General features: G+C 41.0%; 1 protein-coding gene across 1 annotated transcript in view; it reads left to right on the top strand.

The window, feature by feature from the left end:
• The window catches only part of P3H2 (prolyl 3-hydroxylase 2), a 325,207-nt gene that overhangs the window by 255,876 nt on the left and 55,016 nt on the right, over window positions 1-14,315 (top strand). The window contains exon 9 of the mRNA XM_069212790.1: window positions 11,073-11,200. Coding sequence (XP_069068891.1) covers window positions 11,073-11,200 — 128 coding nt within the window. The remainder of the gene's footprint in view (window positions 1-11,072; window positions 11,201-14,315) is intronic.

A 14,315-nucleotide genomic window follows, 5' to 3' on the forward strand; every position in this document is an offset into this window, starting at 1 on the left:
CAGCATGTGAGTCTACAACTGAAAAATACCTAAATTCAAGGCTACAGAAAAGTGTCCTTCGCCTTATAGTGCTCAAGGGGGGTAAATGTTTTCATCACTAAAAAAGACACAGGGGTAGATTTACAAACATTTTGCGCTAGGCTAACGCCACAAAAGTGACGAAAACCAGCACAAAATGTTTTGTCCTTCTTTACTCTCAAGTGCAAACTTGTATTGCGCTAGAAAAGCACTCTATAAGTAAGCGTTACATAGCGCCAAGGGGGCGTTACATGGGTTGTTATGGGGGTTCCCATGCAACCAATGCATTGCTGCAAATTTAATCTGAAGATATTTTCCCACAATTTGACTTTAGATTTTCTGGAGCATTAGAACACTCATCATTCAAAAGAAAGATGGCAAAGAACTTTGGCACACTTTAAGTACACTGGTTTAATTTTAAAAAGGCACCTTTGCTTCTCAAGTGGGACGCGCCTCGTCAGATGAAATCCTAAAGGTGAATTAATGTGCTCTTCAGGGGGCCTAGGCAAGCTTAGGAAAAATGGATCCCATAAAAGGGACCATCCAGTGAATGATGTCACATCCGGTCTTAAAGCTCAAGAAGACATCATCAAACATCCTAGAATTCCTGTGATTGTTCACTGCTGATGGTGCAGAAGCTAAATAGATCTGCTATATAAAGTTTTTTTTTTTCTGTGGAAACAAACCAACTATGAAGTTCTACACTGGTAACAGAAGGGAAAAAAGTATTTGAATAAAACCATACGAAAGCAATTCAGGGTTCTGGCAAAACAAACGCTACTGGAAAGTGTGCAGCGTGAATGTTTAAAAAATAAACTCTTGTGAAATCGATTCCAGTTCAAACAAAGAGTCTGGGCGAACTGGTGGTTGGATACATATCCCCGCGGTAGCAGTTAAAGGGCAGAATTTGCTGCAATAGCAAAATGTGAATCAGAAATGTATCTGGAGAGGATTAGTCCGCCAATTGAAAACAAAAGCAGCTGCCCTAAGAAGAAAAACAAATGACGAAGGTGTTATTTTACCACAACGAAAAGAAAACTAATGTGGAAGGAGAATCGGACTGGAAAGGGAATTGAAAAGGAAAACCTAGAAATAAAAAGCAGAAAGTGACATATTACACTTTTATAAAGGTGCTGGTTGTTGACAATGACTGCAAACAACTGAAAATGAAAATTCTGGACTATCTGGAGGATGGCACCACTATGAGTTCACTATATAACGCAGACGTAGGCGCTAATTTGGAGGGTGGTAAGGTAAAAGCATGGACAGTGAGCCCCTTCACTTTGACCCTGGCTTCTTCCAGGAAGATTTCGACAAGAAGCGCCTTGGCGACCACTAACAAAGTTGATGATCTGTTTTCGCCTCTTCAGAGAACTTCAAAGTTGATTGCATATGAATCCATTATTAAGCAAATCAAACAGCTCTGCGTTCACCTAATGTCCTGCTTTTGCTACTCACTTGTTGAGAAAATATTTGAGTTGCACAACCTAAATTTCATGTAGAAAATCATAAAGTCTGGACATCAGTCAGGGCTGATGCTACATTAAAGCCAAAGCAGGCACTTTATAGCGCCACCTCAGAAGTCAGCAGATTCCAAGAAATTGTCTCAAAAATTGCCTTTTTGCCAAGGGAAAGGGCACACCTAGATGACAAAACATCATGTTACAGCAGTCTCCAGAAACGAAATGGAGTCATGCGAAGAAACACTTGTTGAGAGGGATACAAGATGTAAGGTGTAGATAGGATAGGCAAAAGCTCGGTGGAAGTATTTAACCTTCCTGTTTGTGGGAGGTGATTCGAGGGTACGTTGAAAATATATGAAGATAGTGTGCATGTATGTACACGTGTGTCGTAGGGTATATTGATGGGTTTGTAACAGCCATGTCTGTGTTTTCAGAAATTGAGCATCAGGGGGGATTTAGATTTGAGTACCATAGGTTGTGATGTGTTGGGTAATCTTTTCCTCAATTAGTGTGAAACATGAACAAGACGTAGAGGTACTAGGAAAAAACCTTAAGAGTTGATTATCCAACCTTGTATTCAAGAACAGAAGTAAAGAAGGGCTCTCATGTGCCCATTATGAATCCCTTACCAGACTGATGTGTAAAAGAGCAGCAAACCTCTGGGTGTAGCCCGTCATGACGAGTCTGTCACGACAATCCATTGATAGAGACACCAAAATAGCCTGGGTAAGAGAGCCATGAAGTAGAGTGCTTGGATCAAATCTCCCAGAAACACTGCCAAGAAGAAGTGTCATGAATGGTCTACCAAGAAGAATTGTCCAGAAGAGCCATCCAGAAAAGCTGTCAAATTGAGACAGTCAAGAAGAGCCCCGCTAACAGGGTGAGTCTGAAAGAGCTCTCTAGAAGAGACCACCACCAATGGTAATCCATTGAGTCCATCAGAAAGACCTATGAAGATGAGCTATCTAAAAGAGTCTGTCGAGCTAAGCCTTTTCAGCAGAACCATCAATGAGAGTTTATCAATTAGACGTCTCAGTCAAGAAGAGGTTTCACAAAGAACCTACCCAAAAGAAGTGTGTGGAAGAACCTCCAAAGAAGATTAAACGAGACAAGACTTTACGAAGAGCCTTAGGACCAGAGGAGTCATCCAGAAGAATTCATGCCTAAGACTCATTGAGAAGAACTGTCAAGAACAGTCTGCCCGGAGGAGCCGTCCATTAGAGCTCATGGTGAAGAATTATTAATGTTCATCCTGAAGAGTTAAGACCAGGTTGTGTAGATGGGCTGTCCAGAAACGTTGCTGTAGAAGACTCGTTAAGAAGAGTCACGAGGAAGTGGATGACCAAAAGAGTCATCCAGATGAGCTGTAGAGAGGAGCCCTCAAAGAATACTCATTGAGAAGAGCTATACTGAGGAGCCGCCCAGGAGAGTTCCCATGGTGAAGCGTTATTTATATCTGTCTAGAAGAGCACATGAGTTATACCCGTTAAGAGGAGTCAACAACACAAGATTGAGCACAAGAGCTGTCTGGAAGAGCTGTTGAAGAAGATTTAATGAGAAAAGTTATCAGGAAATGCCTGGCTAGAAGAGAGATCAAGAGGAGCCAAAAGAGGAGCCCTCAGGGAGGACCTATTAATGAAATCATCTTGAGACAATAAGACTCATTGAGAAGAGCCGTCAAGAAGAGCCGCTCCGAAGAGTTGGAACTGGAACTGTGGTTGACTTTCTATGATCCAAGTGACCTGAAGCCACCTTAAAGCCAGTCTCCTCACCATGTACAACACTCTTTTGCTTTGCCTCTTTCTTCATTTTAATGAAGTGTGTGTACTCTTCCGGCAAGGTGAAAAAGTCCAGTTAAAGACTATATTTAAAGATGGGCGAGAAACTGCACACAAATTAGGTTTTTTCACATTTTCAAATGTGTGTCTTTTTTATTAGCACAGTCTCCAATGCCTGACAGTATACAGATTCTACCCAACGCGTTTCGCCTCGTCAAATAAGACATTGACTTCACCAGGGCTAATAGATTAGTGTGCATTAAAGTAAGCCACAGAGCGATAATTTCACCATATCACTTCTCGACTAATTACATACTCTCTTCAGTGAGAGCTATGCAGTTACTCTGATTAAGGACCACATAACTTGTCCTTTAATTACTCAAGCAACAACATACTAGTGAAGTCACCTGTAATAAGAGATGACGGAGCTACTCAACTGTAATAAGTTATTACAACTGAGTTGTGTGGTCTCTAATGCCTGTTGGCCGAGCCAGCAGCCACCAAGATAAAAGGCAGATAAAATAGCGTTCAACTACAGTTCAAAGCATAAACAAGAACTAGCTTTCATTCTGGTCAGTTTTTCTAAATTTAACGACCAAAAGGAGATACTTATGTAAACATTTTTCAATGCTGCATGTTGTAGATCATCACAAGAAATATAAAGTTTCTACATGTTTCTACGTTTTGTGAGCTACGGCATTTGAGCAGACTTGCTTCAAACTGATTCTGATATTTTTAGGCTGCCATGCGAGAGTTGTTGGAAAGGCAGGTAATGAGCCAAATAACTGGCACTAGAGCGAATGTGCTTTTTTGTAACATAGCTGGTGCCCATGTAGTGGCTTCGGATGCTATAAGGTCGGTGCACTCACTGTTTCACGTGCACAAGATGATGCAAGGAACAGTGCGCCTGACTGGCTGTAGGCACCACAGGATGGCCTGTGTTGCCTTCAGACTCTTTTTTAAAGCAGAAGTGTGCTGCCGCCATGACTGTGCCACCCACACACCGCCAGCACCGTGGGAAACTCGTAATGCAGCGGTCGAGATGCTGCCGGCTTGGCTATCAACTGCCGCCGCAGCGGGCTGATGGTGTGATCACCAAAGTCATATTCAGGCCCTAAGGCATCAAGTACATAAGGCGGAAGGCCCTCAGTTGCCACCAAGCCTTCTAGCCATGTATTTTATCCTGTTTCAAAAGATGATGGGCTGAGAATTGTCCCTTGTGCCATAATCTTCAGAGGAAGAAGTGAGTTGAGATTTACACTGTGGATCTATGTTTGGAAATCTTTGAGTACAACCATGCCTAGAGGATGTTAGAAAGGGGCTGGGGTTGTGCAAAAAGTGTCTGGCAGCAGCTCCGTCAAAGTCTTCAAGGAGCTGCGGCAGACTCTAAGGCCTGCTGGAACGTGTTGCTGAGAGATCTGCGGAAGCCATTGAAGTCTTAGGTACTCGGCTCTGGATGCGGCTAGAAGACCGAACCATGACCTGAAGTGAACCGTGCACTGGAGCGGAGAGGTCTCCAAGTATGGAAGAAAAGGAAACAGGTGTGAAAGCAATACAGGGACCTGCTCTAGCTGGGACCACATGGAGGTGGGAGAGTGGAGCAACAGCTGCCGCAGTCGACAGATCCAGCCGGTCACTTGATTTGTTCTTCTAAAGTTGCCATCGCTTCTGCTGGTTTGGTTGAATTGTTACTCTAAGTCGTCCATCTCTTCTGGGTCCAGACCAGACCACAATGTCTGCTGAGCTCTTGGTTCTGTTTAAAGCTCCCAGGTTACAGCTTTAACTGTTATTTACAAATTAAACAATGTGTTTCCCTGTTTGTATTAATTTAAAAAAATAAAGAATGTAGGTTTTCCATTGAGCGCTTGTCCCTGCCGTCAGTCATGACTGCCAGCCAATCCCTCTGCATATTGACAGTAGGGAGACTTAACAAAGGGCGGAGCGGTCATTAGCTGTAGCTCTGCAAAGGTGCATGCACATCAGTGACAGTGCTTTCACTCCCCAAATAAATGTGGAGCTCTATCAGTTGTGATCTATTTTTTCATAGTCCACAAAACAAATATGAACATATACCGAGGTTAAAACATAAATACTATAAAATCATGAGCCCTAGGAATGTTAGGGTTCAGTTTGTGTTGTGAAGAATCATGGGTAATGGAAGGGTCAGCTTGTTCTAGAACATTCTGTCACGTGGTCTCTATCGGGTCCCAGGGTCCATCAAGCGGGGACGTTGTATCAAGAGCAAGAAGCGCTGCTAATGAAGCGGAGTTTGGGGATCTTTACTGACAATGGGCAGTTTGGCACCAGTTCCGCTCCGTCAAGGGCCATCGTAAGAATCCGCGCTCCCCTAACTACAGGGAGTGCAGAATTATTAGGCAAATGAGTATTTTGACCACATCATCCTCTTCATGCATGTTGTCTTACTCCAAGCTGTATAGGCTCGAAAGCCTACTACCAATTAAGCATATTAGGTGATGTGCATCTCTGTAATGAGAAGGGGTGTGGTCTAATGACATCAACACCCTATATCAGGTGTGCATAATTATTAGGCAACTTCCTTAACCTTTGGCAAAATGGGTCAAAAGAAGGACTTGACAGGCTCAGAAAAGTCAAAAATAGTGAGATATCTTGCAGAGGGATGCAGCACTCTTAAAATTGCAAAGCTTATGAAGCGTGATCATCGAACAATCAAGCGTTTCATTCAAAATAGTCAACAGGGTCGCAAGAAGCGTGTGGAAAAACCAAGGCGCAAAATAACTGCCCATGAACTGAGAAAAGTCAAGCGTGCAGCTGCCACGATGCCACTTGCCACCAGTTTGGCCATATTTCAGAGCTGCAACATCACTGGAGTGCCCAAAAGCACAAGGTGTGCAATACTCAGAGACATGGCCAAGGTAAGAAAGGCTGAAAGACGACCACCACTGAACAAGACACACAAGCTGAAACGTCAAGACTGGGCCAAGAAATATCTCAAGACTGATTTTTATAAGGTTTTATGGACTGATGAAATGAGAGTGAGTCTTGATGGGCCAGATGGATGGGCCCGTGGCTGGATTGGTAAAGGGCAGAGAGCTCCAGTCCGACTCAGACGCCAGCAAGGTGGAGGTGGAGTACTGGTTTGGGCTGGTATCATCAAAGATGAGCTTGTGGGGCCTTTTCGGGTTGAGGATGGAGTCAAGCTCAACTCCCAGTCCTACTGCCAGTTCCTGGAAGACACCTTCTTCAAGCAGTGGTACAGGAAGAAGTCTGCATCCTTCAAGAAAAACATGATTTTCATGCAGGACAATGCTCCATCACACGCGTCCAAGTACTCCACAGCGTGGCTGGCAAGAAAGGGTATAAAAGAAGGAAATCTAATGACATGGCCTCCTTGTTCACCTGATCTGAACCCCATTGAGAACCTGTGGTCCATCATCAAATGTGAGATTTACAAGGAGGGAAAACATTACACCTCTCTGAACAGTGTCTGGGAGGCTGTGGTTGCTGCTGCACGCAATGTTGATGGTGAACAGATCAAAACACTGACAGAATCCATGGATGGCAGGCTTTTGAGTGTCCTTGCAAAGAAAGGTGGCTATATTGGTCACTGATTTGTTTTTGTTTTGTTTTTGAATGTCAGAAATGTATATTTGTGAATGTTGAGATGTTATATTGGTTTCACTGGTAATAATAAATAATTGAAATGGGTATATATTTATTTTTGTTAAGTTGCCTAATAATTATGCACAGTAATAGTCACCTGCACACACAGATATCCCCCTAACATAGCTAAAACTAAAAACAAACTAAAAACTACTTCCAAAAATATTCAGCTTTGATATTAATGAGTTTTTTGGGTTCATTGAGAACATGGTTGTTGTTCAATAATAAAATTAATCCTCAAAAATACAACTTGCCTAATAATTCTGCACTCCCTGTATAAGGACATTCTTCCTTTGAGTTACTCATTGGACTCAGAGGACGATCTGGTGCCATGCGCTGGAAGTGTGTGTTTAGCTTCCCTCGAAACAACTCTTGTTTGGGCAACAGATTCACACGTGTTTGCGGCACTCAGGGGTTCAATGACACAATATTGTGGTAAACAATATAGTTGGCAAAACTATTGTGTCAAAAATAATATAAATACATTCTACTAATATATATTACTTTATATAAATATATATTTAAATATATATGTAGTTGAATTAATAAAACATATATATTTTACATTAATTACTTTATAATAATTTTCAGTTAAATGTTCAAATTTACTACTATAAAAAGCATAATATATAAAAGATACATAACAAAAATATAAACAATTCACAAACTAAATATAATAATTAATTATCCCAATCTATAAAATATTAAAAAGTAAAACCCCAAAAGGCGCATTTACTAAGAATGTTATAAACAGTTAAACAATTAAAAATAAAAATAAATAATGTAACTAAATAAATAAGCACATAATAATGTACACTATATTTACCTAGCATTAGGAAAGGTGTTGGACTCTGGAAATATTAGATATACTAATCCGACTCCAGTTTATGCAACAGTAGGGAAAGTGATGGACTTCAGAGCGTTGGCCTTTTACTATTTACTGTTTACTTCCTACTATTCCTGCGCCACTGTAAACAACAATAGGAAAGTGTTTGACTTCAGAGGCGTTAGAATTACTATCCCAACATCAGTCTAAGCAACATTAGGGAAGGTGTTCAACTTCGAAGGGCATTAATTTACCATTCCCACTCCAGCCTAGCAATAGCAAGGAAAATGTGTGATTTTAAAGGGATTTCATACATGAATACAAATCCTATTAATTCAGTAAAATGTTGTAAAACAAAACACTATTAAATTACAGTGCGCAGAAATAATTATGCATATATTCATTAACAAATAAAAAATATTGTTGACATATAAATTGAAAAGAGAGAAGAATAACATTTCATATAATAATATCAATTTGACTAAGTACACAAAAACGTAATTATGAAATAATTATTAATTTAATTTCAATTAATGCATAATAAATTACATTTAACGGACAAATATCGTCTCAGAAACAAGATTTCACAAATATCAATAAATAAATTATTTTTAAAAAATAGATATGAAAATATTATCCATAAATAATTAGTAATAATTAAATTGCATATAAATATCAATTTATATAAAAAATATAATATACTTATAATATATTTGGATTTTCTTAGCAACCTACTTACATAAAGAAATAACACACCATTAAAAAATACATGTTTACTAAACATATAAAAAGTAAAATACATATTCATACAAAATACAATTACACAATAAATAAAAACTTAAGTAATATACATAACTAATCAAATAATATATTTTTTTAAACAGCATTGATTAAAATACATTTAACGTAGTTCAACTTCCTACCCTTCTCCCTTACAAACCCGCCAACATGCAAATAAAATATAACTCAATCAAAAGAGTATTAAACTATTTACATAATAAACATTCACTTAAATAATTATTTGACAATTTAACATCTATTAACAATTTATAATTTCTTTTATAGCTTAATGAACTTCCCACCCTAAACCCCTAGGAACCTGACAACCCGCTACTAAAACAGAAATGACTGTTACTAATAATAAAACAGGAAAGAAAAACACTTTAAAAATGTGCATAATTTTAAATCAATTAAAAAATAAAACACAAATTAACAATAAAGTAGACATATTTTTCATGAAAATAACTTCCCACATTGTCCCCGTACAAACCTAACAACCTGTTTATGACACGATAAATCACTAATAATATTAAAAAATAAATAAAACACTTTGATCTCGGCAATCCGACAGCCGGACCACCAATACGATGGTGGGCAGGCGACTGCCAAGCCGGCGGTCTCCCCACTGCAGCATGGCGATGTTTCCACCAGGCTGGCCCGCAGAAACAGTGCAACAGCTTTGACTTCAGATCTCAGAGAGAGACGAGGCTAATGCCGCTGAAAACAGCACACTTGGAATGCGCACGGTCTGCCATGACAGAGAGTGCGCATTCTGAGTGTGAGTGTGATGACAGGGAGACCTCTGCACTGCCCATAACCTGTTGTGGGCAGTTCAGGGCCCCACCCTGTGGCCCCAACTCTGCCTTTCCGCCAGCCTTTTCAAGATGGTGACACCACCATGAAAAGCCTGGCACAAAGGAAAGTGGTGATCAGCACGACGCTGCTGAACACGGCGGCACTGTGGCTGACCACGATTTGCACCACTGCCAATACATCTGATCCTGGGATGACAGCATCGTAATGTGGCGGTCGAGCCGCCAAGGTTGCGGCAATCCATGGACCACTGTACTCGTATTCTCGAGGCCCTCAAAGTTACAAGTTACATTTTGTAAAGTAAATAACAATTATACCAACAATTTTAACACCTACAATAATATATTAACTAAAACATATATTTTTACAACTATATTACTGAGAAAACATATAAAAAACAGATATTCTTAAAAACGATATTATTTACAAAAAACTGATTTTTGACAATGATATGCTATACCACCTATTTCGCAACTCAATATTATTTTTTCATTATTCATGTATCACGATATTCTGAACTCAATATTTTGTACAAACACTGCAGTGAGCGGTGCAGAAATAACACTGCTTACCACAACCCTGAGTCACAGTTTCTGGCCATTGTCTCAGTTGCCTCAAAGTGATGTAAGATATTGGACACTAGATATTTATGTCAAAGGCATTAAGCCACTCCTCAATTTGTTTCAGTTGTTTCCACTAAATCCCAAGGTTTCTGCTGATCTTGAATGTGCTTATCAATATGTTACATAAATTGCTTTTTCAGTGTGTTTAAGCCAAAATTGCTAGTTTTTGATGACTTTGCTTGTGTGGTTCTTAAGGCTGTGCGAAATTCTCCTTAAGTCTGTTTCGACTCAAAATTCCTAGTTTGTCTCTGACATTTCTGTGTGCCTCATACAGTAGGATAAACCACTCTTCAGTTTGTTCCAGTCACATTTCTTAAGTCTTCACTGAAGTTGCCAAAGTCACTGGTAAGGTCACAACTCCAACATCAATATATACTCTTAATATAATAAGGTGCAACCGTTTCGCCTTTCACTAGCTTGCCCTGAAGCAGGAGATGCTCAGTAGTTATGACGATTGCACCATTTGATCTAAAGCAAGCGTGAAAGGATATTCCATCTTTACACCTCACTCATCAGAACACGAGCCAGTGGTCTGTGCCAAGGACAGACCAGCCCGGGCCAAGCAGTACGCTGGCTAAACTACTTCCTTCCGGAAACTTGGCTGCCACCGTGCAGAAGCTGAGGACCAGGACGCCCTGAAAACGCCTTTGCCTGTTCAGGAATGCAGGGTACTGAAAAAGCAATATTCAGTCCTCAGGAGATGTCTAATAGGCATTCAGAATTCCTCTATATTTTGCTTTGGATATTGTTACAGTCTTGGCAGGGTGACTAGGGTTTCCATCACTTCATGCAGTCTGCTCTGAAGAAACATCTGGTTAACATTAGACATTTATGGACAATGATTCTAATTCTTTATCCAAATGTGTAAAAAGTCTGTTACTGAAAAATAACCTATTTTTAAAGACCATGTGTTTTCTTGCCTTCCTGTGAGGTAAGGGGTGCCCCTCACCCCCCCCTCATCCCCCTAACCCCCCCGGAAGATTGAGTTGCCTACTTCTTAGCGTGTCGACGAGTGGCATGGTGGTAGCTCAGGGAGATGGAAAGTTCAACTGTTGACATGAGTTCCTTATATTAGCTGTGGTTCCTCTCAAATATACAATTAACCGTATTGATTTCGTGACTTTCACAGGGGGGCCCTTGCTGTACGAAGAGGTGAAATTTGTCTACAACTCCGAGCAACTCAACGGAACCCAACGCGTGCAGCTGGACAACGTCATCTCTGCGGAAGAGTGCCGACAGATCCAGCGGCTCGCTAGTGTAAGTAGAGACCAAGGGGGCGTCTACGATGACACCATCCATACATCACAGGGTCATTTGCACCCATATGAGATCATTTTTAAATATATATATTGTACACGTAGACATGCATTCCTGCAGTTGCTTCTGGTTACCTTTATTCTTCTCCACAGCCAAAATACTGTTTCTGGTGTAGAATCACCAACCCACAGCTCCTCGCCAGTCTCGAGTTTACTTGCCTTTCCCGCACGAGAAATGATTTACTCCCACACTGACCAAAATCTCCTACCATTTCTAGAGTAGAAATGGACCATTCAGAGGTTTGTGAAAGCCCAGTCAGAAGTAACATTATGGGTGTTCCTAAACTGTCCAAGCTACTCACAGCCTGGATCACACGCTCACCACATTTGGGTGAGGGTTGACTCACTGCAGCTCTTCACAAATAAGGCGATGAGACATTCCACAGTGATGCCTCTTAGATCTATGGAGGTTTAGAGTTTTGTGGAGTTGCAACAACTAAATAACCGCATCAATGCATGCTGGTTTATGCTGCAGCAAACTGCTATAAATCACTGTGTTCAGGATAATCCCACCAGGAAGTGTTTGATTCAGACAACCAATTAATTTAAAACATTAAAATACCCTTATGTAGTTGACTTATGAGGTATTGATGCTTGTGACATCAGGAAGAACCTCAAAGTGCCCCTCGAGTCATCATCATCTTAATATTTCATTATCCATTGCCGTGTTTAGTGCTCATTTGAATATCAGGAGAAACCTTTCAGCAAAGACATACTAGCGCTAGCGATGCTAGCACTAGACATGAAGGAACTAGAAAGACTAGCACCAGAGATACTAGCAACAGAGAAGTTAGCACTAGAAATGCTAGCACTAGAGATACTAGCACTAGGGATACTAGCACTAGAGATACTAGCACTAGAGATACTAGCACTAGAAAGACTAGCACTAGAAAGACTAGCACTAGAGATACTAGCACTAGAGATACTAGCACTGGAGATACTATCACTGGAGATACTAGCACTGGAGATCCTAGCACTGGAGATCCTAGCACTGGAGATCCTAGCAACAAAGAAGCTAGCACTAGAAAGGCTAGCAACAAAGATACTAGCACTAGAAAGACTAGCACTAGAGGTACTAGCACTAGAGATACTAGCACTGGAGATACTAGCAACAGAGAAGCTAGCACTAGAAAGGCTAGCCCTGGAGATAATAGCACTGGAGATACTAGCACTAGACATGCTAGCACTAGAAAGACTAGCACTAGAGATACTGGCAACAGAGATACTAGCACTAGACATGCTAGCACTAGAAAGACTAGCACTAGAGATACTAGCAACAGAGATACTAGCAACAGAGAAGCTAGCACTAGAAACACTAGCTCTAGAGATACTAGCACTAGAGATACTAGCACTAGCGATACCAGTACTAGAGATACTAGCAACAGAGATACTATCACTAGAAAGACTAGCACTAGAGATACTAGCACTAGAGATACTAGCACTGGAGATACTAGCACTGGAGATACTAGCACTGGAGATCCTAGCAACAAAGAAGCTAGCACTAGAAAGGCTAGCAACAGAGATACTAGCACTAGAAAGACTAGCACTAGAGGTACTAGCACTAGAGATACTAGCACTGGAGATACTAGCAACAGAGAAGCTAGCACTAGAAAGGCTAGCCCTGGAGATAATAGCACTGGAGATACTAGCACTAGACATGCTAGCACTAGAAAGACTAGCACTAGAGATACTGGCAACAGAGATACTAGCACTAGACATGCTAGCACTAGAAAGACTAGCACTAGAGATACTAGCAACAGAGATACTAGCAACAGAGAAGCTAGCACTAGAAACACTAGCTCTAGAGATACTAGCACTAGAGATACTAGCACTAGCGATACCAGTACTAGAGATACTAGCAACAGAGATACTATCACTAGAAAGACTAGCACTAGAGATACTAGCACTAGAGATACTAGCACTAGATATACTAGCAACAGAGAAGCTAGCACTAGAAAGGCTAGCACTAGAAAGGCTAGCAACAGAGATACTAGCACTAGAAAGACTAGCACTAGAAAGACTAGCACTAGAAAGACTAGCACTAGATATACTAGCAACAGAGAAGCTAGCACTAGAAAGGCTAGCCCTGGAGATAATAGCACTGGAGATACTAGGACTAGACATGCTAGCACTAGAAAGACTAGCACTAGAGATACTGGCAACAGAGATACTAGCACTAGACATGCTAGCACTAGAAAGACTAGCACTAGAGATACTAGCAACAGAGATACTAGCAACAGAGAAGCTAGCACTAGAAACACTAGCTCTAGAGATACTAGCACTAGAGATACTAGCACTAGCGATACCAGTACTAGAGATACTAGCAACAGAGATACTATCACTAGAAAGACTAGCACTAGAGATACTAGCACTAGAGATACTAGCACTGGAGATACTAGCACTGGAGAGCCTAGCACTGGAGAGCCTAGCACAGGGAAGCTAGCACTAGAAAGGCTAGCACTAGAAAGGCTAGCAACAGAGATACTAGCACTAGAAAGACTAGCACTAGAAAGACTAGCACTAGATATACTAGCAACAGAGAAGCTAGCACTAGAAAGGCTAGCTCTGGAGAACTAGCACTAGAGATACTAGCACTGGAGATACTAGCACTAGACATGCTAGCACTAGAAAGACTAGCACTAGAGATACTAGCAACAGAGATACTAGCACTAGACATGCTAGCACTAGAAAGACTAGCACTAGAGATACTAGCACTGTAAACCATGAGCGGGGAAACTGGAGTGACACTGTTGGTCGAGAAGAGAGACTTTTTTCTTTGCGGTAGAAAAATGAATCAACTTTCTGTTAAGACATTTGGAGGCATGAAATTTGGAAATATCTGTCGTGGGACCACAAGCTCATGCACAATTCCCAGGTGCACCACAAATGTCTTTCTCCAGAGCATGATGGTAAGAGGCTTCCTGGTTTTTGCCTCCAAAACCTCCACACACCCTCTCCCCTTCAGGCTCACAAGACTGAGTAGCCATGAAAACTTTGAGAAGCAAAGGCACTGACAATGTTCCCAATACTGGCCACGCTCTGCTTCCTGTGGCCTT

The sequence above is a fragment of the Pleurodeles waltl genome, chromosome 11 (genome assembly GCF_031143425.1).
Source record: "Pleurodeles waltl isolate 20211129_DDA chromosome 11, aPleWal1.hap1.20221129, whole genome shotgun sequence".
Classification (NCBI taxonomy): Eukaryota; Metazoa; Chordata; class Amphibia; order Caudata; family Salamandridae; genus Pleurodeles; species Pleurodeles waltl.